Below are 25,218 nucleotides of genomic sequence, written 5' to 3'. Positions count from 1 at the left end.
CAGAAAAACCCCAAGCAGATTAAACGGTCTGTGTCCCTTTGGGTGTGTTAGTGTTCACATTTTATTTTATTTTTTCATACCAGTGGAGTCAAGAGGCATCTGTTCATATAATGGCATCTGTGCTACTGTATATTATGCAGCTTCTGAGTGATGATGTCGATTGCATGGGAAACTTCTTTTTTTTTTCCATTGAGAGCTGATCAATTGTCCCAGCCTGCGGTAATGTGCTCAATGTTGCAGGTTCGCCTGTTAACGGTGAAGCATCCTCCCCGCCCCCGGCCATTAATGATAACCGGCCATCCGGTGACAACCTGGACACCATCTTGTTTCAGCTCCGCCAGGTGACCCGGGAGAGGGATGAGCTTCGTAAGCGTCTGGCGTTGGCATCGCCCGGGACCACCTTCGATGACTGCAGGTGCAAATCCTGGCCTGCCTGCCAAGATGTTGTTGTTGTTTTGTTTTGTTTTTTTCTTCCTTGTGGTAACACTTTTATTTGGCTGATGTCTATGAAACTGTCTACTGTGATTATAAATGCTTTTTTTTGCCTAAATGAAATGCACCAGATCCAACTATTGACTCAGACCGGAGATTCATTGCAGTGAGAGCAGCAAAGTTTATGACTGGTAATGTTTACTCTCTCCCGGCTGTTAAAGGCACTGTGATGTCAGTGTCCTCAGTTCTGGCTGCCATGTTTTCATCTATGAATTCTCTGCTGTCTGGAGTAATGTTGACTCTACCTTGCAGAAAGAGGCCACTGACACTGCCTGCTTAATTAAGTTTAATGTGCTCTACATACCAGACGTTTCGTGTGCACCAGATGAGACGAAAGGCCTGCTTTGCTTACATCAGTGCACTTTTTTTTTTTTTTTTAATCTTGTTTACATTTAGTCAAACATTTCATTCCTATCTTATGAATTCTTATACAAGGGGGGTGAGGTCAGCCTCCTCTCAGAGCTGTGTTTGGCTACATTATCGTACAAGGCTGCAGGATAAAGTGTTGATTCCTTGCTCCTGCTTTTCTCCTTAAGGCCAAATTCCAAAGCCAGTCATGACTATGAGCGTCTGAAAAGTCAGTGCATGAGGGCCATGGCAGATCTGCAGTCTCTCCAGAACCAGCACACCAAAACACTCAAGAGGTGCGAAGAGGCTGTAAAAGAGGCTGATTTCTACCAGTAAGTATATCTCCTGCCAAGTGTCATGTGACTTATTTTACCTTTCTGGTTGCTAAAGAAGAAATCATTACAGTCGTTAAGTTTTAAATATTAACCTGCGTTATGTCGTCTAAATGCAATGCAGCTATTTGCTTAGATTTCCACAGGAGAGCAGTGTTGAATGTGTGTCAGGCATTATTGAAGTCAAAATGTTGTAGGATGAGCACTCTATCAGCTGCCACCTGCTGCTCTTTAGCATAGAAATAATTATTTTTTATTGCATTGTTTTACTGGAATGGTAATAAATACTGGCATGGTGTTGCAATTAACCTAATTGAAAGAGCTACAGTGGGCTTTCACATTGAAAGGGAATTGGCACTCCAAAAAAAAAAAAAAAAAACACGCATGGTTTTAAAAGCTTGGAAATAGAGGCATTTATGTGATTGAATTATTCAGCCTAACAGCTCATAAGCCAAGGCAAAATTTCTGGAGCATAGAGGCTGATCACGGTGTATCAGCTGTTAGAGAGCCTTGCTGGTTAGAATATTTTCTAATATGATAGAAGCAAAAGATAAGTAGTCAAATTGAGTTAATAGCTAATCAGTTTGACATTTTACACAGTATATAAATAACGTGGTTGCTTTGTATGCTTTTGGTTGAACAAAAGAACATTGACTCATGATATTCCACATAAAGCTTCATCATAAAATGTAAATCTGGACATAAAGTTAGGGTTAGGGTTCGTTTATTATCACAATAGGTCATAAGTTTCTAGAGGGGTAAACCTCCAGATAGCCTGTCTCTCTTAGATACTGTCCACGGATCAAAAGAACATTTTACATGTTGCATATCACCTGCAGAATCCTCTTGCTGGGTTTAAAGCCACTCTTTACTTATACTACAATCAAAGCTTGCTTTCTTTTATGTATATTCACATGTACAGTTTATAGACCTGTGCGTGCACATGTGTTTAGTCCTCCTGCATGTCCGTGTATTTCCTCTTTCCAGCATGTTGCACAGCCGCGTCCTGGGCGAACAGACACAGCTGAAGGAGGAGATGGAGACACTCAGGAGGGACAATGCCCAACTTGTCCGAGAGCACAATCACCTAAAACAGAACTGCGAGGAGCTCAAACGACTGCACAGTCAAGACCAGAAGGAGTTGGCAGACCTCCGGCAGCAGCAACAGCAGGTACACACACACACACACACACACATATGGTTTCTGCTGTAGCTGTCCAGATGTTATGCAGAGATACAAGCAGAGACCTCAGAGATTTACTGATGTGATACAGATGTTAGAGCCAATATACAAAATCAAACTGATTATTCACAAATGTCACATTTTTAATAGTCCAGTGAGATTTTTACCTCTTATTTTGAAGTCATACATTTTGTGACATTACACAATGTTTCCTGTTGTCTTCTGTGTACTAAAGACTTTGTTCACGAGGGTACTGGGGCACGTATTGGATTACTGTGCAGTACTGTCTCACACAGCACCCATGGGAACACTGCAGTGGTTAAGAGCACAGGGCAGCCAAGCAGATGGAAATGCATACAGAGCATTTCTGAAAAGGGCAAGTGCAGAAGAAAAGGGCTGTGGCTTGGGCAAAGGGCACGCTGACCTGAACCATGTAGCTACAAGATCAGTGTATACACAGTGTTGTTCTGTGTCAATGAGGTCAATACAGCCCTCAGGTCACAGCAACTCTCCCAGGAATCAGGAAGACTATATCAGCAAGACCTGCAGTAATGAGACATTCAGAGAATGCAGTCTGGAGGACACACTCTACATATAAAACAGTTCATTTTGCGGGCCAGCCATTTGGTTTTACTTGCGTGCCTAAAAGCAGTTCTAGAAATGCACTTACACTTACAAAAGCCATTGTTTAAGCTGGCACTGGTTTTTGCTTGCACTGTAAAAATCCTGCCTACACAGTGATGCCATCTGCTGCTAAGGTGGGGCACAGCAAATACAGGCTTCGTTCTGTCTCATGTCATGTCAACAACATTTTGAACACTACCAATGCATGTGTAATGAAGGGTCACGTGACTTCTTGTTGTCCTTACCAGGTAATGAGAGAGAAAGGCTCATCAGAGGTGTTAAACAAACTGTATGACACAGCCATGGACAAGCTGGAGGGTGTAAAGAAGGAGTACGATGCCCTGAGCAAGCGCTACAGCGAGAAGGTGGCGAACCATAACACAGACCTGAGCCGCCTGGAGCAGGCCGAAGAGGAGAACCGGCGGCTGCAGAAGCAGCTGGATGCGTTGCTCAAACAGCGCGACTCAGCCATGCACTACCAGCAGCAGTACTCCACCTCGATGAGAAGGTGAAATCATCACCACGTGCACGCACATACAGATATACAATATATGAAATATTAATGCTTAGATCAGTGCAGCAGAGGGGGATGATGATCCAACACCTGTAAACACACAACAACTTCAGCTATGAGCTGTACTACCACACCATCTTAAAATGTAGCACTTCAGACCTCTTCATCCTGCTCTGCTCCCCCAGGTTTGATTCAGTGCAGCAGGAGCTGAACAAGTCCTCGGCGCAGAACAAGGAGCTGCAGAGAGAGATGGAGCGCCTGCAGTCGGAGGTGACGCGCTACAAGAACTTGCAGCTGAAAGCAGCCAAGGACTGCGAGAAGTACAAGGAGGAGAGGGACTCTGTGTTCAACGAGTATCGTCTCATCATGAGTGAGAGGGACCAGGTGATCAAAGAGCTGGACAAGTTACAGACAGAGCTGGAGGCAGCCAAGGCCCGGCTGAAAAACACCTCCTCAGAGAGAGTGGTGGCCAGTGAAGAGCTGGAGGCACTCAGACAGGTATCACGCTTAAGAATGCATTGGATGTACACAACTGTTGTTTATATATCAGTCAAAGCTGATTCACTCTTAATATGCAGAGACGTTATTGGCCAGAAAAGAATGGAGGCTGAACAGTACGGCTCCAAAACTCATCATGACAACTGTTCTTATAAATTCTCACAAACACAATATCAAATACTGTGAAATATTTCAGACAATATCAAACAGATGAATGAATGACATGGTGACTAAACTTTTTCTCTCCAAATCTGATACATTGTAGACATGTTGGATGAAAAACATAAAGGAAGGAAGGTAAACGTGTATCTAGCAAGTTAACTTAGCTTAGCTTAGCTTGGACAAGGAAACGGCTATTTTCCATTCAAAGGTAACAAAATCTGCCTACTGCACACCTTCAAACCATCACATTATATCTTGTTTGTTTTATCCAAAGTGGTTATGTGCTGGACTCTTTCTTGATCAGGCCCAATTGCTAAGCAGCCAGCAGAGACTCAAGGAAGTTACTGAAATGTCATTTCAGACAACACCCCATAAAATGGCAAATTGTTGTTTTTACACATCCAGCTACATATTTACCACGAAGATATGAGAGTTCTGTCAGTTGTCTCAAACTCTCAGAAAGGAAGCAAATAAATGTATTTCCCCAAAATGCTCAACTATTCCTTTAACCTGTTACCAGACTAAAAAATAAAATAAAAAAGTCACTGTTATTCAACCCTTTCTGATTACATCATCACCCCGGTCTCCTATGAAAACTAACACTTAAAATTTTACAAGCAAAGTCCGAATGAGTGTAAGAGATACTGAACCATAGTTACAGAGGCACAAACGTAGTATTATTCTGGGATAAAAAGGGAATATAAGGCCTGTAGTAGTACCTCTTGTGTGGCAAACACTTTGGAGCCATAGACACAAGCCTGAAATAATTCTGTGTCAAAAGCTGCTGCAGTGAAATGTGGATCCTAAAATGCTTTGCACAGATAAAATTAGGAGACTTGGAGCTTTTAAGTAATGTATATTTTATCAAGGTTGTGTGAAGATTGAGTCCGGTACCATCCAAAATACAGCTACAGTAGTGCTACCAAGGCCAAAGCATCCCATGTGTGGGACGATGTGTCTTAAAAGGTTTGGAATAACACTCATGACGCATATATCACTGTCTTACTGACGGTTACTGAGAAGAGAGTTGATCCACTGGTATGTCCACCATATCCTTCAAAAACTATAAATGTCAGTTTAAACAATTTTGTCTGTGTGAATTTAATATCAACTTAATAAATCGGGTTTTTAGTGAGTGTGTGCATGACTTAGACCAGCTGTTCCCTTTTCAGCCAGTGGATCAAAGGCTATTTGCACCCAGACTACTGTACAGAAATAGCTCTGCTCCACCGCCTCCTTTTTGAAGAAGATTTCCGAACACTGTGGTTGACAGACAAAAGAGATTCATAACTAGTGTTGGATCACTCTGCATTGGCTCGCAAGTATTTTTTTCACATCGCGTTAATGACTCACAGTGTTGAGATGCCCTCATTCCATTTTTGCCCCCTTTGTTCTGTGACAGGAGTTGAACTCATCACTGGTGGACCGCGACAGGGCCATCTGCGAGAGGAACGAGCTGCTGGAGAAGTACTGCCACGAGGTGAAGGACAAGGCCGAGGCCCAGAAGGAGCTGAGCCAGGCCTGCAAGGACATCGAGACAGTCCGGGAGGAGAGGGATGTGGCCCGCAAGGAGAGAACGGAGGCCATCATTCAAAGGGATCAGTTACTCAGAGAGTACTACCAGGCCAGACAGGTAACAAACAACACCGCATCTTAGATTTGAGAGTGTAAAGTCAAAGGTTAGACACACGAGAAACAGCTTAGTGCATCCGGGGAGCTGTCAGTCGGTGGATTACAGCATGTAAGTGGACTGACCCCTAAGTGGATTTAGGTCACACCTCTGTCTGATCACTAGATGGCCCTCCAGGTCACATATCCCTGAAAGATGAGCTTTGGTTTGTTTGAAAGTCACACATCTGGTTAGTTTCCAAATTTGCTGCTTTTAATATTTCTGTTATCTTCTCACACCAGACACTATAATTTGGATGTTGTAACCGCACACGTGTTTAATGAGAAATCTTATTCACATGTACTCTATGTTCACAGAAACAAGACTCGGCCACCCTGGACATGGAACGAGCCAATAAGGAGATTGAGATGCTGAGGAAACAGTATGAGGCCATGTCTCAGGAACTGAAGGAGGCCACGCAGGAGGCTGAGGTGGCCAAGTGTCGACGGGACTGGGCCTTCCAGGAGAGGGACAAAATAGTGGCGGAGAGGGAGAGCATTAGGTCAGTCTGTGTTAAAGGCTGTGTCTTAGATTTTGTAGAGTCACTGGCTAATAATCTGCTCCCCCCAATATGCTCCACCCTTGATTCTCACATCATCCCGCCACCTCTCTCCTCTCCCTCCCCAGGACTCTGTGTGATAATCTACGGCGGGAAAGGGACCGGGCAGTCAGCGATCTGGCCGACGCCCTGCGAAATCTGGACGATATGAGGAAACAGAAGAACGACGCGTTGCGAGAGCTCAAAGAACTGAAGTGAGTCGTCGGCATGGTTCTGAAGCCTCAGTTATGATGAAAATTTCAGGAGAGACTCGCGTCTGCAATCCAAAGAAAATGCCCGAGGAAGCACACAACAACATTGCCTCTACTGAGTCGGCTTTGTGTGCCGCACTGTCTTTGTGTGAATAAGCTGTTTCCCTCAGTGTGTGGCAAGGCGTAAGCTGTGCTGTTCTGCCTTTGGAGGCATCATGGAGCTCAGTTGCTTGTCTGGCGCCATTTCCACATGCCCAGATTAAAAATGTAATCCCCGGAAAGCGTCAGTGTTTTGGACACACATAAATATTTAGTCTCTCACTGTCTCTACCTCCCTGCCTTGAACATGTTTATATGGCATGTTAAAGCTCCCCCTGCTGGCTGAAGTGTATATGACAAGCATTTCTGAGTCAGAGCATTGTATGGACTATGCAGCGTGCTGTGACTTTGAGAGTTTCCTTCTCTATCCTCTGTAAAGAACGGTGCAAAATCAGGGTTTTAATGTCACAGCTACCCTCAAGGCATGCCTCAGCGGGACACCATATATCTTACTGACAGTGGGGCATTGTGTGCATTCTACTTTTAGTTTTCTTATGAATAAATATAAATTTGATTCCCTAAACTGCATTATGGAAGGTGTGAGACAGTTTGCACCTAAAGCCACATAAAGAAGAAGGTCAACATGTAAACTTTCTAAATTTCTGCATGTTCTTTCATCCCTGTAGATGCAAACTGTGCTTTATGTTTTAAAAACCTTTCCCAGTCTGGAGACTAGTTGTGTGTGATTCTTTCTGTTGCCTCTGCCAGTCCATCCTCAAGTGACTGACCTTTGACTCCGTGTGTGATGTCTTCCTTTGTTAAGGGAGAAGATGGAGAGCCAGCTGGAGAAGGAGGCCCGGTTCTGTCAGCTAATGGCCCACAGCTCTCACGACTCAGCCATCGACACGGACTCCCTGGAGTGGGAGACAGAGGTGGTGGAGTTTGAGAAAGACAGGGTAAGAGCAGAGCTCAGATCTTATTACTGAGAGTGATTTGATGGCATGCCAGTCTCCTGAGAGCTGGTGGAGCTCTAAGGACTGCCAAAACTTTATTATATTGAAATGGATTTATCAAAATTAATGAGCCTACTGTGATTCTTATATTATTACGTTTTTAGGATGACATGGATTTGAAGGCACTTGGGTTTGATATCGCTGAGGGGGTAAATGATCCGTATTTACCAGGAGATTGTGGAATATTTGTTACAAGGGTGGACAAAGGAAGTATCGCAGATGGAAGGTTAAGGTATGATCTCTCTCATGAAGCTAACCTGCATCCTTTTCTGGACTAATGGCTTATTAAACGCCTCATCGTCCTTCCCCTTGTGTTTCCAGAGTGAACGATTGGTTGTTGAAGATTAACGACATTGACCTGACCAATAAGGACAGGAAGCAGGTGGTGAAAGCTGTCCTCAATGGTGGAGGATTGATCAACATGGTGGTACGAAGAAGGAAGTCTCTGGGAGGAAGGCTGGTCACTCCTGTTCACATCAACCTCGTGGGACACAAAGGTGTGTTGTTGCTAAATGACTTAGCTTGCTTATGAAGAGATTTCAATGTTTTGTCTTTGTCTCGTCCCCGTGTCTTGAGACTGTTGATGATTCGGTGTTATTTCTCCTCTGTGTCTCAGACAGTGGCATTGGTCTGGAGAGCGGGGTGTTTGTCACTGCCATCGTCCAGGGCAGTCCGGCAGCCAGGGAAGGTTCTCTCACAGTTGGAGACAGACTGATCGCTGTGAGTCACTGTCAGCCTTCATGAAACCTTTTTTTTTTTTTTTTTTCTTTAAATACACCCTCCCCCCACATCTACCACACTACAGCTCACACTGGTTCCTAATCCAGGCCTTGATCCATTCCAGTATCCACACTCCAAACCCAGATAAGGTGGGATTTGGCTGAGCATGTGAAGTAGGGAGAGGAAAAGTCTCCTCCTTTAGATTAAACCCTCAAAAACTTGAAGCTCTACAGGGCTAGGCGGAGCTGTCCTCACGCACACACACACACACACACACAGCTGCAATATACTCAGACTTCAGGGAGTGGGAGGGAGAAGACAAGTGTCAGAGATGGAACTATTCATACCCGTCGCTAGCTTCGAAAGAGTGACCTTGTCTCTTATGCTAATCTGTCGGTAGCAGCAGAAATCTTAACTCCTCTGTTAGTTTAAACTTAAGCATGAAACCTGTGCATTACCTTTAAATCCCAGAGCACCTGGATATCTCTGCTCACCAGTTAGCACCACAGCAGTCTCTTCATGTAGCCAGGGAGCTGATATGCCAGATGATAGCTCGGCACATCCACAATTAGCAATGGTAAGTGCAGACGATGCGTTAAGAGATCTTAATCGTGGAAGGGTATCGTATTTTAACATGCCCTTGTGGATGTTAATCACAGCAGTGTATCAGGTTATGTATGACTTATTAAATGCTTAATTGCGTTCACAAAAAAAAAAGAGTCCAGAGTGCCGAATCTGCAATGAAATATGCATGGGATGCAAGTGAATGTCAGTAGCTGAACTCCAGGGCTCAGAGGTGACCGTTTCTTCTCCCGGCTTGATAAAACGCATCAGACTTGTTCTGGGTTAAAGCAGAAAGTTCTTTCCTGAACTTACTTCATGATAAATCTCAGCTCAAATATATTACCCACTTTAGTATCTCTGACCGTTTAAAAGAAAAAGTTCCTCTCAAGTCGAGCCCATTGTGATGGAAATGTGCAGATTGCAGTGCGAGGATTCTTCTGACTGAAATGTGCTGGCCTAAATTTCTTGTGGTTTCCCCCACGGCAGCGGAGCGAGACACACCTCAGGTCCCAGGTGCTCTCATGTTATCTCACCTGTGTGTGTTTATAGACGTGTATCTATTTTAATAATGCTGCCACACAGGACGTACACATGCACCTTAGAGGAATATGAAAAAGACTATCGTGCATTGCGTTAGAGCTGAAGGACCTGTCCTTATTTCCAGTGTCTCTCTCTACTCCCCAGATAAATGGCATTGCTCTGGATAACAAATCTGTGACAGAGTGTGAGGCTCTGTTGAGGAGCTGCAGGGACTCACTTAGCCTCTCTCTCATGAAGGTGGGCCACATTCATTTCACTTTCTGAACTCCTTTTCTACTTCACCTATGCCAACAATCTTCACGAGCTCCCTTTCTACTTTTGCATGCCCTACTTAGTTTTACAACTTTAACTTTGTGGTTTGTGACAGCTGAATTATCCGATGCATTACTATTTAATTTCCCGGGGTATCGTTTAAAGATGTGTCATGTGATGTGGCTCATACTGTCATCTGTCCTCCCCGCAGTTCTTCCCTCACAGCACGTCAGGCCAGAACATCTTTGAGAGTCTGCGTGAGTCATCAGAAAAGTCCAACGGGCGCATTCACCTGTCAGAGATTCACTCCCGCAACAGTCGCAACCTCAAACACAACAGCTCGACACAGACTGACATCTTCTGCCCCGATGTCGGAAGCACTAGCACAAGTAGCATCTCTGGGGAGAGGAGGAAGGTCAGAGGGGAATCTGAGGAGGTGTACGGCGACATCAGCAAGCCGTTCTCCACAGGCTCCCTCCACGCCACCAGCCTTCGGCCGGCGTCTGACTTGGGCACTGGCCGCTACGGGCCCAGTGCTTTCCAAGAGTGCTGTCCCTACACAAAGGGGCCTTCCTCCTTGCCCTTTGACCCTGTCTCGCCCTCAGACTGCATCACAATGGAGACAACCCTGGAGAAGAAGCACAGTGGGGGCACGTGGCCCAAGATGATGGTGGGTGGTATGTCGGTCGCACCAGATAACTCCAGTCCAGTCACAGCAGCAGCCCAGCTCTCCATCTACAAATCACCCAAGCAGAGGAAGTCCATCTTCGACCCAGACACTTTCAAACGCCCAGAAACACCTTCCTCTAAGATGGAGTACATGGCAGCCAATCAGATTGCAGCAGTAGCTGCTGCTGCCACAGCTTCCCACTCCCCCCAGCCTTCGAAGACTGAGTCCCTCTCCTCCTCATCCACCCCTACCCCAACCCCTCCTACCCCACCCACTCGCAGTGACTCCTTTAAGTTCAAACACAAACATCAAAGCAGCTCTGCCTCCGACTGCACGATCACCTCAGACGGCAAGGGAGAGGCTGTCATCTCCATGGCAGCGGGAGAGAGCAGAGAGAGGAGCGAGCGAGAAAGAGACAGGAATGGAAACCACTATTTCCTGGACGGCAAGGTCCTGACCTCGAGGAAGTCGTGTGACGAGGACATCGGCCGAACCAGAGGGGAGGAGCCAGAGGTGAAGAGACCACGCCCTAAATCTGCCCCCGCCCTCCGACGCAGGATGACCCCACAGACGATCACTCTTCCCACCTTCCAAGTGAGTCAATTTAAAACCTTAAAATTTTAATGTGGTGCATTTGCTTCTGAAATGTCCTCCTTTAAAAACGCTCTCCAATAAAGAAATGAGAACAGGATGCTCTTGAGAAGTGTTTAAGAAAATCTAAAATGGCACCAACATTTCAAATCATCCCTTGGGCCAAAGCATCCATTTTGTAATAGAATTTACAGCCCCGTCAGAGTCGGACCTCTGGGACTTGCCTCTTAGGCAGCGTGTCTAAGTGATTGATGCTTCTACACTGGTACAGCCACCCAACCCAAGAGCTGAGTCAGTGCCTGGGGCTCAGACAGTGATGCCTGGCCACCTCTTCAGGCCCTGGAGCACACAGGAGATGGAGGCGGGAGTGGAGATAAATGTTCATTTTACTGTTGTGGGATGTTTGTGCTGTCATTTTTCTCATATGATACTTGTCTCCAGCAAAGGGCAGAGGATTTCTCCCAAGACATAATGGTGTTGTGTTACCCTGCAGGGAAAATGGTAACAGTTTGTTTCTGTCATTCATCACAGAGCTACTCTAACGACGAGCATTCACCAGAGCCCAGAGATATGCTGCGTTCCTCCCCCAGCCGTTCCCACAGGCACAGTGTCGGCTTCGTCCCCACGGTCTACAACGGCACCCTACCTCCTAGTGAGTTTCTCAAATGCTCACATAAACACACGCTCTCACCAAAATCTCAGATTCCCTCCTCTCTAACACGGTGGTGTGTCTGTGCTCCGTCAGATTCAGCCCACCGGGGGCTGGCTCCTTGCCCCGCTGTGACTGCCGTGATGAGGAATCCGGTGTACACCGTTCGCAGTCACCGCGTTCATACCAGCAACTGTCCATCTGTCGCCTCCCAGATATGTCACCAGCACACCCACACCAGGTTACCTCCTTTTCACACTCACCGTTTCTTTGATCGCTGCTCTAAAACAGATTGTCAGTTCAGTGTTTCTGGCTGTTACGATGAGTAATATATTTAAATTAGCCTCTTTCCCAAAGGCAAAAATCACATCATTAAATTTTTTTTTGGGAGGAAAATAATTATATACTGTTGCTTTGCCCTAATGTTGTGCACTTATACTTTAAATCAGCCCATCATTTTAATTATCGTTCAACTAAGAAATATCTTGCTTTTTTAGATAATTGTGCAAGCATGAATAATTATGAGCGTTCCCTATTTTTCTTTTCTGCACAGCCCCCAACACCAGGGTCGTCTGAGCCTGGACCTAAGCCAGCAGAAGCGCACAAGCGACTACTCTGAATCCTCATCGTCACGCAGCAGCAGAGCTTCACACGGTACAAACTCACTGCCCTCCAGTGCACGGCTCGGTCAGTCTGACACTCACGCACGCAAACACGCACATAAAAGTCACAGACTCATTGTCCTTTTTTTATTTCGAATATTACGTCACAGCGTTCATTCCTGTATCATCTCATCCCACTGCCAGGTTCTTCCAATAATGTCCAGTACCGCACAGAGAGGATCAAAATCCCTTCCACTCCCCGCTACCCCCGCTCCATGCTGGGGTCAGACAGAGGTACGGCTCTCACCAGTAAAAACACACTTCACACTCGCCACACGAGTATTAAAGCACTTAGAAGCCCCTTAGATCAAACTGCCAAGCAGCAGCTATAGGTCTGAGTGTATATTTTTCTCTTTTTAACTCTGTTTCACAACCCTCAGGCCTGCTTTAACTTTGTCAGGTTCACTGAGTTGTAACATCAATGTTGTTTGAGGTTTAATAGTCTTGGCAGAGGGAGGCAGAAGACAGAAAACAGGAGCCAACTTAAATTTCATCCCCAGATGTGGAGGTCTGTTTTAACCACTTGTATCTCATCTCTGTGAGGTAATAATGTACAACATGAGTAGTCAGATTGTGGTCAGACGGAAAAATAATGTGTTCAGGTGAGAATCGTCTCTAGGCAGTTACACATCTGATTTTTTGTACACCAAGTATTAAAACAATGGGATTTACATTTGCAGATATAGAAATTAAAATCAAAAAACTGCTGACAAGCAGCTCAAGTAGCAATATCCTCATCAAAAAGTAAACTGAGTCGTTAACTGTCCTTATATAAAAGCTTTATTAATCACAAAATGGCGTGAAGTTGTAATTGTGATTAGATTTAAATGTGTATTCCATGTACATAAATGTCATTTTACACTGCACAGGCCCTTATTCTGTCCCTCTCTGCTCCTCTTCCCCTAAACCCAGGCTCCCTCTCACACTCCGAGTGTAGCAGTCCCAGTCTCATCACACCTCCACATTCGCCACTCAATCTGGAGACTTCCTCGTTTGCCAGCAGCCAATCGCAAGGCTCCATTTCCACTTTACCTCGGATCTCGGTCAGCCCTGTGCCAATAGGGGAGCGCAGGAAAGACAGGTATGACGGAGACAGATAAAGATTTAAAAGAGCAATATACCAGAAATTAGCTGTCTACGTCCATCTCAGTGACCTGTCTGCAAATCAGCTTGTTGAATATGGATGATCTGTTCAGAACATCAATCAGATGGTTGGTATTAGTGTCTAGTCGATCAGTACGGCCCTTGTTGTAGGATACAAAGAAAATGGCTCCTCAGATGGCGTAGCTGTTGGGTGAATGATGGCGAGTATTATTATAAGGATCACTTCAGAAGCAGGTACGATATGGCCTAAGTCTGCCCTCAGGGATCCTCCCAGGTTATTTCAACAGGCGTTGCCAGGCAACAGGTCTGTCCTGGTCAGAGCTCTGCAATCCCTCATTGAAATTCAGATTGAAATCCTATTAAAACTTGTTTAATAATTTTATGGAAGCTTCTTGCTTTTTTCCAAAATAGAAGCAGTGATCTGCTGGTGTGTTGGAATTTTATTTCATCCTTTCCTCCAACATGTCTGTCCCATTTTGTATCACCAGCACCACTCAGTCTTTTTACAGCGTTACTGTCTCTGTATGATATCTGTCCTCCATTCTCCTCTTTTATCTTCCTCCCGCCTCTCTATAACCTTCCGCTTCCAGATCTCTTTACCGTAACCGATCTTTTCTAAGGATTCCTCTGGCTGCAAGGCCGAGGTTCTCCTCTCTCAGGAGCCTCAGGTTCGTTCTCCCTCACAGTGCTACAAACAAGGGAATGCCCCCACCCACCCTTCCCCTGAATTCACGTTCTTCACATGCTTCAGTGCAGTTGGGTAGATAATATGGAGGAGCAGGATAGCCTTGTGCAGTTTCCATGCACTATGTGGAATGCAAAAAAAAAAATTTGGGATGTTTTTCACCCACCACAACAGCGTGGTTTAATTTTCAGATTGCTAGCTCTTTGCATGCTGCAGTGTATGATATGTGCCTCAGGAAACAGAAGAAGCCTGGATTAGTTCCACTTAGTGAACTTCAAAGGTTCAGTGTTGTGTTTCTATGTCTGCACTTGTCTCCCTCCATGCCACTTGAATCCCAGATATTGCATGCGGTCTCCATGCCCCATGATGACGACATGGTCAATATGCATGTGTGTATTTTGGCCTTAAGCCAAGTCACTCTTTAGGCTGCAGTATGTATGTTATGCAACAGTATTATTATTGCGCCTGAAGCTTCTGGGTCATGGTCTTGTTTGTACACCACCACTCTGTTTACCCCTTGTCTCTGGCTGCTAATCCATTCCTCTTATCCTTCATGGAATTGTTTGCCATGTCCAAAGCCAACTTGTTATGAAGATACACAAAGTTCAATCTCCTTCATCTGAAGGGATTTCACTTGCCTGTGCTTCCATGATGTTGTCCACAGTGTCCTGTCCACTTCCCACTGTAAGCCAGGCATAAAGTGGCGCTCTGGAGAGATGATCAGTTTCCAGGCCCGGGAGAGAGAGAGGGGGGGGGGGCTTCAACTCAGGCTCAAACATTCCTCTAACACAGCTTTTTGTTGATAATGTTTACATTTGGATCAGATGTGGGTTTGTGAAACTAAAGCAAAAGCCTGGGTGGCACATAACTCTCCAGAGCTGTAAATCAATTGGTCAGCCCAGCTGTGAAAATCTTACCTCACTGTTTACCCTTTTAACTTCCTGTGGTATCCTGTAGCCACTTTTCTATGATGCTGTTCATTCATGCTTATCCCTCCTTCCCACCAGGCCGTACCTGGAGGAGCCCCGCAACGTCATTGTGCACAAAGGTGCAGAGCCTCTCGGCATCTCCATCGTCAGTGGGGAGAACGGAGGAATCTTTGTCTCTAAAGTCACTGGAGGTAGCATCGCCCACCAGGCAGGACTGGAGTATGGAGACCAACTACTGGAGGTATGCACGCCTACATTGTCAGATGCCTTTTTTTTTCTTTATGGCCTCACTTCTTGAAAAACCATATTCATTAGTGATTTTGCTGAAATGCATGAATTGACAGTGTTTCCTCTGCATAATTAACTGGCTGCTTGAGCTGATATTCTGTTGCAGTGTCACATCAAGTGGGCGTTTACTGTACTTGTGAATGATGCACAGTTTGAGTAGTTAAAGGAAAAAGCCTTGAGGAGGAGGAATGTTTTTGAAGTCAGTGAATGTATCATATCACAACTTTGCAGAGACTTTGTTGCTTGTTACTTATTTTTGCTGTGCTTCATTATCGCATAAGGTAGTGGACCCTCCAGCAGTGCTCATGCCTGTCACTCCCCCGTACGTGACCAACGTGCACTTTAAACAAGTTTCAAAAGTGTATATCTCACTCAATTCAATTTCTAAATGTATCTGTTTTGAAGTAAGACATTAGTGAAGACTTAAGATCCACCCCCTTCATTAGTAGTTAAAGCTCAAGGAGATGACATGAAGGCAGATGTTCACCTCAGTGGTGGCAAGATGACGTCCCCTTGATCTGTAATTCTGTTCAATATAGTTATGAGGTGTTGTGAACAACGGAGGTGCATGCATAAAAAAAAAACAAAAAAAACAAATCATAAATATGCATTAGTGACTTTACATTATCACAACAAAGCATGCGTTGCTTCAGCACTTCTGAATTGCAAATGGAGCCACAGATGTTTCAAGGCAAATAATGGCTGCCTGGTCTCTTCACAGAGCATAGAGTATGCGCTATATTTTTTTCTAAGGCTAGAAAAATGGGTGTAAAGTTAATCCTGTGTCAACTCTCATGAGTATTGTCTCCACCAAGCCCTACTAATGACTTAAAACCCTTAATCGACTGGGCACATACTGTGTTCATATCTCTCTGTTCTTTTAATAGCCCCATCTCTCCTAAAACTCTCCCTAATCACACTTTTCTTCCTTTATCAGTATAATGGTATCAACTTGCGGAACGCTACGGAGCAGCAGGCTCGCCTCATCATCGGCCAGCAGTGTGATACCATCACCATTATGGCCCAGTACAACCCACACATGTACCAGCTGGGCAACCACTCTCGCTCCAGGTAACACAGGATGTTTACTTGTAGATGTTTAGTGTGGGGGTTAGTGTTGATTCTGTGCTTGGCTGATTCCAGTAAATGTTTCAGTTTAAGAATGACTTAGAGGATTTATTTTTTTATTTTTATTTTTTTGAGCAGTCAGGCCAGCTGATACATTTTCATTACGTTTACACTTTTCCAGCTGAATGAACAAAGGAAGCTCTGAAACAGCAGCTGTGGATTCAGGTGCTAAGTGTAAAGAATTAATTAACTGTCTAGTTGTTCATCCTTAAATATTCTCTATGTGGATGGTAAAGTCTGACCGTTTGATCAGAATCCCTTTAAAATTTAGATATTTGATCATATTTAGGTCTTGTGACCAAAATATGTATTGAGAGACTTTACAGTGCTCTCATTTTAATTTCCCTCAGACGTATTGTCCTGTACCACAAATTCTTGTTACTTATCGGCCTCCAATTTCTAACTTTGAGAATGTGCACACTGTGAAGTGGAGACCAGTGTGAGCTCAAATGCAAGTCATTCCAAATCAAAAAACATGTTTTCATTTTGACTGACTTATTGCCCACCAACAGCCATCACTGTACTCAGTTTTGGCTTCAATAAAAGTTGCTCTTAATGTAGATTTTGACATTTTTTGGTGCTTGGATCGAGAATAAATTTGAACCACTGCAAGAGTGACTTCACTATAGCTCTATTAAGGCAGAGGAAATATGAAAATGTAGACTTTTAGCTGTTAGATGAATACTAAGAATGGTTATAAGTCTGAACTCTGAACAACAGCAGCTCCTATGTTATGCACAGACATCTAGTTTCTAATCATACCCTTTTCTATAACAGGCAAGTTCTTCTACTTTAAAGTTGGACTATTATTGGAAAAAGGATGAATGATTTAACTGCCCAGATGATACAGAGACAGAGAGTCATCTGAGTAATTCCTCAACAGTGAAGTAGATTCAACTAAATGAAACTAAATTAAAAAACTAATAAAGTAAATGTCTCGTTTATTACTCAATCGATGGAGCCAAAACTTTTACTGTCTATTATCTACGCAGCTCCCGTCTGGAGCCGGTCAGTACTCAGTCAACTCCCCAAGGAAGCGGGGCCGCCACCCCCGACAATCACTCCGCCATCGATACACTCAGTGAACAAGACGAGGGCACGCTCACTCCCTCCTCCAAGCAGACCACGCCCACGACCAGCCCCCACAATTTCATCAGGTAAACATGCGCACAAACATTAATGAGATGATAAAAGATTCCTCTCCATAATAAGTTGTGCAAACGATGAATGCTTGTTCCATGCATGTCTCTAAATAACTACTTGTTGTCCTCCAGAATGCCGTCTGAGGGCAGCAGGAAGGTGGGTGAGCCACGGGTCGTGACGGTGCGCAGGCCTGGGGTGGAGGTGGGAGTCACACTCTGCGGAGGGAACCTACGCGGCGTCTACATAGAGAGCCTGGATGAGGACAGTCCTGCCAGAGGCCCTGATGGGCTGCTTCCTGGGGACCTCATCCTAGAGGTATGGACTTCTGCAATGCACATATGAAGACGTGCAAAAAAAAAAAAAACAACTACATAAACAATGACGGTACATGAAGTGTTTTCTTCAGGCAGATCGGTATCTGGAAAGGTGGATCTTTTGAAGTGGGAGTTTTAGTCTGTTTCACATGATGCTGTGGATTTCTGTTAGACAGTAAAGAGATGTAGGAATAGAAGTGATCTCAAAGCTAAACTCTTATAAGACGTTTGCAGTCTCCTGACTCTTAAAAAGCCTTGTTTGCTGTTGTTATTTCAGACTCCAGCACTGCCAGAAGACACTGGCATCTTTTTTTTTTTTCTCCTGCCTGTCATTGTTTTTCATTGATCTCCTCCTCGTCTGCGTTCTCTCTCACTCCATATCGGTGATCTATCCGAGAGCACTGCAAACTCATAATAGACAGTTCTTGGCATGCTCCCACTTAGCTCTCCGCCACAAAGGGCCTGCTATCTGAATTGCCACGCAGCTTTGTCATCAGTCTGCACGGCATCGGTCTGTCCTTCAATCTCCCATCCTGTTTGTTTTCCTCCTCCAAACATGGCACAAATCAACACTGCGACACTTTAATACAGCCGGAAGCATGGAGGAAATGTAGCTGTTTACTAGTGGACCCCTCACAGACACTGCAAATCATTTCACAGTTGACTCACCAAATTTTTCTGCTCCTCACCTGGAATTTATCTTATTTTTCATGATGTGAAGTTCACTTGGCCCCTATTCTTTTTTTTCACATTCTCATTCTCCTCATGTCTTTCAGTATAACTCGGTGAATATGAAGAATAAGACGGCAGAAGAGATGTACGTTGAGATGCTGAAGCCTGCGGAGGTGGTCACATTCAAGGTGCAGCATCGGCCAGATGACTTCAGCATGCTCAAAGATGTTCCAGGAGACGGCTTTTATATTAGGTACGTGTTTCCTGTGTGTATATACACACACCTTACACGTACACTTTATGTGTTACATCTCTGAAAAAAAGGACCACACTAACTTTCCCTGAGCAGCCTCATCTGTGTCCATGCTGCTATATATAGAAGCACCACTGGAGCGGCCCTTGGACAAGTTGGAATCTTTCTCATCTAACCAATTACGTCCCAGATCCACTGAGTGACTGCAGTGATGCTAATCACACCACAGATTTAGGTTATCTAATCTCTCTACTCACTGTACACCAACACCGTATCCATTTTAGCGCTCAGTGTTTTTCCAGGTCATTAGAAATAACGTCATATATGAATGGAAAAAGAAGCACTAAAATAGTAACGTTTTATTGTTGGGAGTCTGTCCGGGTGTGTTGCTGCAGCTGCCGCAGTCACTTGTCATATAGGCAAGTGGGCTTGTGATGTCATCTGCAGTAAATACACTTAGCCTGCCGGGCTGTCACAGATAGGCTGCTCGGGAATGACTTACGAGGCTCCAACAGGAGGCAAGCAAGTCCGACACTGTCGATGGATAAACTCCCTCTTCACTTCCTTCCTTACTCTTCTTCTACGTCTGATTCTTTATCTTGTTCCCGTCGCACCTCTCCCATCTGATACCTCACCTCCTCTCTCGCTTTATCAACTTTACGCTCCTTCGCCTTCCTCCCACCCTCATTCTGCCCTACTCTCCATAACTCCCCATCTATCTTTGTCTCTCCCTCCCACCAGAGCACTTTACGACCGGGTGGGTGAGGCCGAGGGGGACCTCAGTTTTAAGAAGGATGACATCCTGTACGTGGATGAGTCTTTACCAAAGGGCAGCTTCGGGACCTGGATGGCCTGGCAGCTAGATGAGAACGCGCAGCAGATCCAGAGGGGGCAGATCCCCAGCAAGTACATGTGGGTGGAGAATGCACTGCACACTTACACACATAGTGTACATTTTTGAGCATGTGGACAGTTTGTAACAGCTGAGGCAACAATCTGTGCAATACTGCTACGATGCAGGAGTCACATCTAATATCACTTCTCTTCCATATGTATTGGAGTGTCCTTTTTCACCTATTGCAAGGCACTGTTGTCTTCTTATTGTGTGTCTCTGTAGACATGCATTGATGTTACAAACAGTTTCTGGCTATTACAATACGTGATGGTTGGTTTTTACACTGATCCTGAAGGGCCAGAAGCCAGTACCAATAGATAAATGATACAATCAGAAATTTTGTCACTGAGTGGAGTCTTTAATAAAGATTAATATTTTGTCCAGTCAACCGTGACTCTCTACATGCACAACAAAAACCTTTGCCCTAACCTTAGTGCACCAAATTGTCTCCTGACATCTGTTAAACAATCCACACATGTGAAATTGTTATGATTTACAATCACTGATGCACTCACAGCCTTTCCTTTCTATGTGGATCCTCTTCACTAAAATCTGTTTCTGTGTGAATGTGCGGTGTAGGATGGACCAAGAGTTTTACCGCAGACACAGTGTGACAGAAATGAAGGAAGACTCCAGCAAGACTCTCTCTGCAGCGGCCCGCAGGTCCTTCTTCAGGAGGAAACAGAAACACAAACGCAGCAGCTCCAAAGACAGCAAAGAGATGGTGGCTCTGGACGCCATCAGCACAGACTCCATCCCCTTCCTTGATGGTAAGAAGAAAGGTTTATATGTTTTGGAATTAAAAAAAAAAAAGTCCTTGCTGGATATTTGGTCAGCCTGTGTGCTCTTTGTGTTAGACTGTGTGAGCTTGGCGTACCAGCGGGTCCAGAAGGTGGAGTGCACCTCTCCCCGGCCGGTACTCATCCTTGGGCCGCTCACTGACCCCGTCAAAGAGATGCTGGTGAAAGAGTCTCCTGGGAAGTTCTGCAGATGTGTACTGGGTGAGTTCACTCATCCAGATGTTTGTCAGGCCTAAATAAATTCTGCATCTACATCCTTAAAAGCTTGATAAAAATAAGACTTAAGGCTTGACGGAATGGGTGGTTTGGTCTAGGAAATATCATCACACGATCTGTTTACGCCTTTGAGGAATATCCATGCTTTATTCTATAAATAATTTCCTTTACTCTTTCATTCTGTCTGCAGAGGTGATGAAGGCATCCCAGCAAGCCATCGAGCGGGGCGTCAAAGACTGCCTCTTCATCGACTACAAACGCAGGAGTGGCCATTTTGATGTGACCACTGTTGCTTCTATAAAGGAAATAACAGATAAGGTATTAGTCAGAGGTTTTCTTTCTCATCAGATTTTATCAGGAACGATAAAGTGGCTTCTGTTTGTCTTGAATCTCTGCCTTTGGTGAAGATAAGTTATCACCATTGTAGCGCTTTAAGCCTTGATATCGATGAATGAAAAGAAGATTCCTGTCATGAAGCCGTATGAACCAGTGCATTGAATTAGTTCATCTGCTGATGTGATGTTCTGTTTTTGTTTTGGATACAGGGCTGTCACTGTTTGCTGGACATCGCCTCGCATGCCATCGAAAGGCTCCACAGCGTTCACATCTATCCAATTGTTGTCTTCGTCCGCTACAAAAATGCCAAGCAGATCAAGTAAGTTGCAGCCTTTTTCATAACACAAATCAGGACACACAAACATTTCTTTCTTTGAACCACACACACACACAAAGGGATAGTACAGAGCAGAAAAATAGTAAAGTGGAGTGCGGTGCCAAGGCCGGAGGTATGAGGATAGAGATGTCCTGGTGCTGTGACACCCCTGCCGGATGGATGGATGGATGGATGGATGGATGGATGGATGGATGGATGGATGGATGGACAGGCGGGCCCTCACACCCACCATGAACCCTCTGGTGTGTCTGTCGAAGCACCGCACTCCACCACACACACTTGTCTAATCCCAAACCGCTGGTGAAACATAACAGTTTGTTTTTCTTTCTTTTTAAACTAAAGTCTCTCAGTTTAAGCGCTGTACCCCCTCTTCACTTGCTGTATGTTATGAATGTTTGCCAGGATTCATCAGACATTGTTGTCGCATATTTGAAATAAGTAGCTCAATATCTGATCAACAGTACTATGATTAATTTGTGATTGATGATTGTGTGAATGAGTGACTTTCAGATTTCACTTCCAAGATCCTCACTGGCAAAATAAATAACAATTCTGCCTTTTAAGTATTAGATGCTCTGAATGATTAAGTTACACACAACGAAACTGTAAGAAAGATAAATGGATTCACAAGCTCTGATCTGAATGACTATCTCCATGTTTTAATCATCACAGGGAGCAGAAGGATCCAGTTTATCTGCGGGACAAAGTATCTCAAAAACATTCCAAGGAGCAATTTGAAAGTGCACAGAAGATAGAGCAAGAGTACAGCAAATTCTTCACAGGTTTGTATGCAATCAAAACAAAAACAAGCCTAAACTGCAGATAATATGCTCACTATGTGTTTACAGAACAAACAGTGTTTTTTTATCTGTCAGTCAGTACTTTTCTTTTCACTGAGTCACCTTGTCTTTGCAGGTATTGTCCAAGGTGGCACCCTCCCTTACATTTGCACTCAGATCATGACTATAGTTGATCAAGAACAAAGTAAAGTCCTATGGACTCCACTTGGCTGCCCCTAGAGGAGACTGGCTGCCACTACAGCAAGCTGCAGCTTTCATCTCCATTCCCCAAACACTAATTAACTCTTTCACACTATACCAATAGGTACCCTACAGCGAGCTAGTTATGTAAATTATTGATATTTTTTTATTTTGTCTTTGTTATGATTTCTAATCAGAGCCTCCTTTATTTCTGATGTACTCCGGAGCAGGTTAGTAGCACTGGATCTCAACGTTAGAGTTCATTGAGTCTTCCCTAAGGGTTTCTGGTGGTGTATTTGTAATGCTGCATTGTAAGCATCCGTTTACAGTCAAAAGACAAGTCTGACTATTGATGTTCGATATTTGCTTGAATGCGTCTCCCTCCCCCTGTGTACACAAACCTCAACACTAATGAAGTTCAGCAACCCCTGACCCACCTGTGTATCAAATGACATTTGTGGTTTCCCTACAAATATGCACCCAGTTGACAACGACTGACAACTAATTTTGTGTGTTTGTCTTTGTGAGTGAGTGAGTGCGTGCGTGTGCGTGTGTGAGAGAGAGAGAGAGAGAGAGAAAACAGCACTGAGACTGTTGTTCACAATTATAATGACAATTTCAGATGAGTTGTTTGTTAGTGTGACTACGATGCTATAGAAATGGAATGCCAGGATCAGACATCACATTCCTCGTGGTGTTTCATCACAAAAGTGCAAAAGCATCAAACCTCTTGAAGTATGCAGCTGCGTTCTCACTGAACCCGACTGCCAGCAGTGACGGCCGTGAAATCTCAAAACACATCGATGTGTGCTCTATGCATTGTGTTTCTATAGTAGCCGGGTGTGTGGACGGCCTTTCGGAAGTGCCTTCGGAGAAGAAGCCTGGTCTGAAACCAGCCCCGGGTCACTTAGCCAGAACATTCAGACCATTTTTAAAAGTTATTCTTCAAGATCTGATATAATCATTTCACCCATCACAGACTAGATGATTTAGGGGCTGATTTGAGACCAGTACAGTGCACGACAATGGTGAGGGTTTGAGGGTAGGCCGAAGTGGCGGCCAACGGGTTAACTCCTCAGAATGCACTCCAGGGCTAGACAGACCACTGTGTAACTATCATTCTATCTCTTTAACATATATTTAACAACAATATAGAGTATAACATATACAATATGCAGATACATTGAAAAAAAACAAATATATATATATGTATATATATATATATATATATATATATTACATGTATTTTCACTAGGTCATACGCCTAGGAACGTCTGGCAGTCAAGTCATGTCTTAGCAGGTATTAGCATGTTTGTTTTTTTTTTTTCCTTTTTAAATTTATTTTCAGTTTTTTTGTGGTTGGTTGTCAGTCACTTATTGATGTACTCATTAAAAGAGACACTATGAAGCAAAATTTGCAGGGTAATATCTTAAAGGATTTTCCTCTGGTCCGTTTAAATGTTAGTGACTTTTCATTGTTATTTAATTGTATTTTTTATTCAGGAGGCAAAAAATATTGACAAAAATATTCTGCCCTTCCTCGAAACCATATCCTGTATCTTAATGTGCCAAAATCCACTAAGGCAACTTTATCCTCTTTATTTCTGTTTTGCACTTGTTTATCTGTGAACCTTAAACATGTAACTGTTCCTAGGTTTCCAGTAGACTATGAATAGGTACTATAATTTCTACTGTAACTAATTCACATTTTATGTATCGCATCAGTTCCTTACATTTCATTGATGGCCTTTTTATTCTTAACTAGAAAAAAAAGGATCACTTCTTATTTGAATTATTAAAAAGGGATCTATTCTTGCACAGTTTTTCAAAGGAAAATTAGTCCACAAGTTTGACTGTTGGACTAAAAGAGTAAGCAGAAGCAAACTGTAATGTTACTATTTTTCTGAGTAGATAGCATATGTTATAGAGAGCAGGATACAACGTGAATTGGTTGTATTTTTAGGAAGAAGAATCTAGACGCCAGGTACCGATTGAACTTTTCTTTTATTAAAAAGAATGTGATTTGTATGTTGAGACATTAACATGAGAATAAAACTCATTTTCTGTATCACAACATGGACTCGTGGATTTGTTTGTTTTGCTTTTATACTGAAAATATCTCCTGCTTGAATTTGCATCTCTCTCTTCTCCTCTTCTTCTCTGGTAGCAGGTTTTTCTGTTTCTGTCTTGTTGAAATGTGACTGTGTCCCTCTTGACATGTTTAAGGATGAAAGTGAATCAGCAAACGAAAGGGGCCATCAATTTCTGAGTTGAGATAAGGTAGTGTGACAATATCTGCCAGGATCTCAGAGAAAGCGATAAAGATGTGGCCTCGATTCAGCTTTAAAGACGCGGCTGCATCGTTGGGTTAAGACACAGTCTTAAAGATGCTGTGGCTCTGTCTGTTCTTCAGCAGCACCGCTGTCATACATCATGTTTGCAGTTAGATGGTGACAGCTCAGTGTGTGCTGTCACACATTGGTTTCTAAATGTTTTAGTATGAGGGCAGTACACATTGAGGGCATCACACCAATAAGCTTGTTTCTGTATAGGAAAGACGGGTTATGCAGATATATGTATCACTTCAGTAACTTTATTTAATCGGGGATCTTTTTGAGATCAGAATCACTATTTGATAGAAGAGAGACCTTCCAACAGAGACTTTGTATTGTATGGTATAACCAGTTAAGTTGGATAACTAGAAATCAGCCATACAGATAGGTGAACACCTATCTTCTAATGAAAGCAGTTTTAGCCTTATATAATGTGAACATCTAATAGGATGTCACACCATTTCTTGCTGTTTCGAAGTGGCGTTTATTTTGTTTCCATGTGTTCTTCATTGTCTTCTCTCGCCAATATGGTG

At 43.9% G+C, this 25,218-nt stretch overlaps 1 protein-coding gene across 5 annotated transcripts in view; it reads left to right on the top strand.

Moving 5' to 3' along the window:
• dlg5a (discs, large homolog 5a (Drosophila)) overlaps positions 1 to 24,426 on the top strand; it is a 35,642-nt gene extending 11,216 nt beyond the window's left edge. For 2 of the 5 annotated variants that reach the window (XM_071480467.1, XM_071480470.1), the window contains exons 3-33: positions 262 to 415; positions 1,029 to 1,172; positions 2,160 to 2,343; positions 3,228 to 3,487; positions 3,679 to 3,991; positions 5,556 to 5,786; positions 6,140 to 6,324; positions 6,450 to 6,575; positions 7,435 to 7,567; positions 7,729 to 7,856; positions 7,946 to 8,121; positions 8,241 to 8,344; positions 9,593 to 9,685; positions 9,912 to 10,964; positions 11,493 to 11,613; positions 11,707 to 11,851; positions 12,164 to 12,297; positions 12,417 to 12,506; positions 13,185 to 13,353; positions 15,069 to 15,231; positions 16,216 to 16,349; positions 17,399 to 17,563; positions 17,681 to 17,864; positions 18,640 to 18,788; positions 19,530 to 19,700; positions 20,263 to 20,453; positions 20,541 to 20,684; positions 20,890 to 21,017; positions 21,245 to 21,354; positions 22,045 to 22,154; positions 22,288 to 24,426. In XM_071480467.1, coding sequence (XP_071336568.1) covers positions 262 to 415; positions 1,029 to 1,172; positions 2,160 to 2,343; positions 3,228 to 3,487; positions 3,679 to 3,991; positions 5,556 to 5,786; positions 6,140 to 6,324; positions 6,450 to 6,575; positions 7,435 to 7,567; positions 7,729 to 7,856; positions 7,946 to 8,121; positions 8,241 to 8,344; positions 9,593 to 9,685; positions 9,912 to 10,964; positions 11,493 to 11,613; positions 11,707 to 11,851; positions 12,164 to 12,297; positions 12,417 to 12,506; positions 13,185 to 13,353; positions 15,069 to 15,231; positions 16,216 to 16,349; positions 17,399 to 17,563; positions 17,681 to 17,864; positions 18,640 to 18,788; positions 19,530 to 19,700; positions 20,263 to 20,453; positions 20,541 to 20,684; positions 20,890 to 21,017; positions 21,245 to 21,354; positions 22,045 to 22,154; positions 22,288 to 22,391 — 5,696 coding nt within the window. In that variant the 3' untranslated portion in view covers positions 22,392 to 24,426. Of the gene's footprint in view, positions 1 to 240; positions 416 to 1,028; positions 1,173 to 2,159; positions 2,344 to 3,227; positions 3,488 to 3,678; positions 3,992 to 5,555; positions 5,787 to 6,139; positions 6,325 to 6,449; positions 6,576 to 7,434; positions 7,568 to 7,728; positions 7,857 to 7,945; positions 8,122 to 8,240; positions 8,345 to 9,592; positions 9,686 to 9,911; positions 10,965 to 11,492; positions 11,614 to 11,706; positions 11,852 to 12,163; positions 12,298 to 12,416; positions 12,507 to 13,184; positions 13,354 to 15,068; positions 15,232 to 16,215; positions 16,350 to 17,398; positions 17,564 to 17,680; positions 17,865 to 18,639; positions 18,789 to 19,529; positions 19,701 to 20,262; positions 20,454 to 20,540; positions 20,685 to 20,889; positions 21,018 to 21,244; positions 21,355 to 22,044; positions 22,155 to 22,287 lie in introns of all 5 variants that reach the window. The other 3 variants (XM_071480466.1, XM_071480469.1, XM_071480468.1) reach the window with 2 other exon arrangements.
• The last annotated feature ends 792 nt before the right edge of the window (positions 24,427 to 25,218 follow it).

This window comes from Trachinotus anak, unplaced genomic scaffold (genome assembly GCF_046630095.1).
Source record: "Trachinotus anak isolate AG129_WGS33_773 ecotype Australia unplaced genomic scaffold, CSIRO_AGI_Tana_v1 ptg000007l, whole genome shotgun sequence".
NCBI lineage: Eukaryota > Metazoa > Chordata > Actinopteri > Carangiformes > Carangidae > Trachinotus > Trachinotus anak.
The sequence above is the reverse complement of the archived record's forward strand: the minus strand, read 5'-3'. Positions and strand labels throughout refer to the sequence as shown.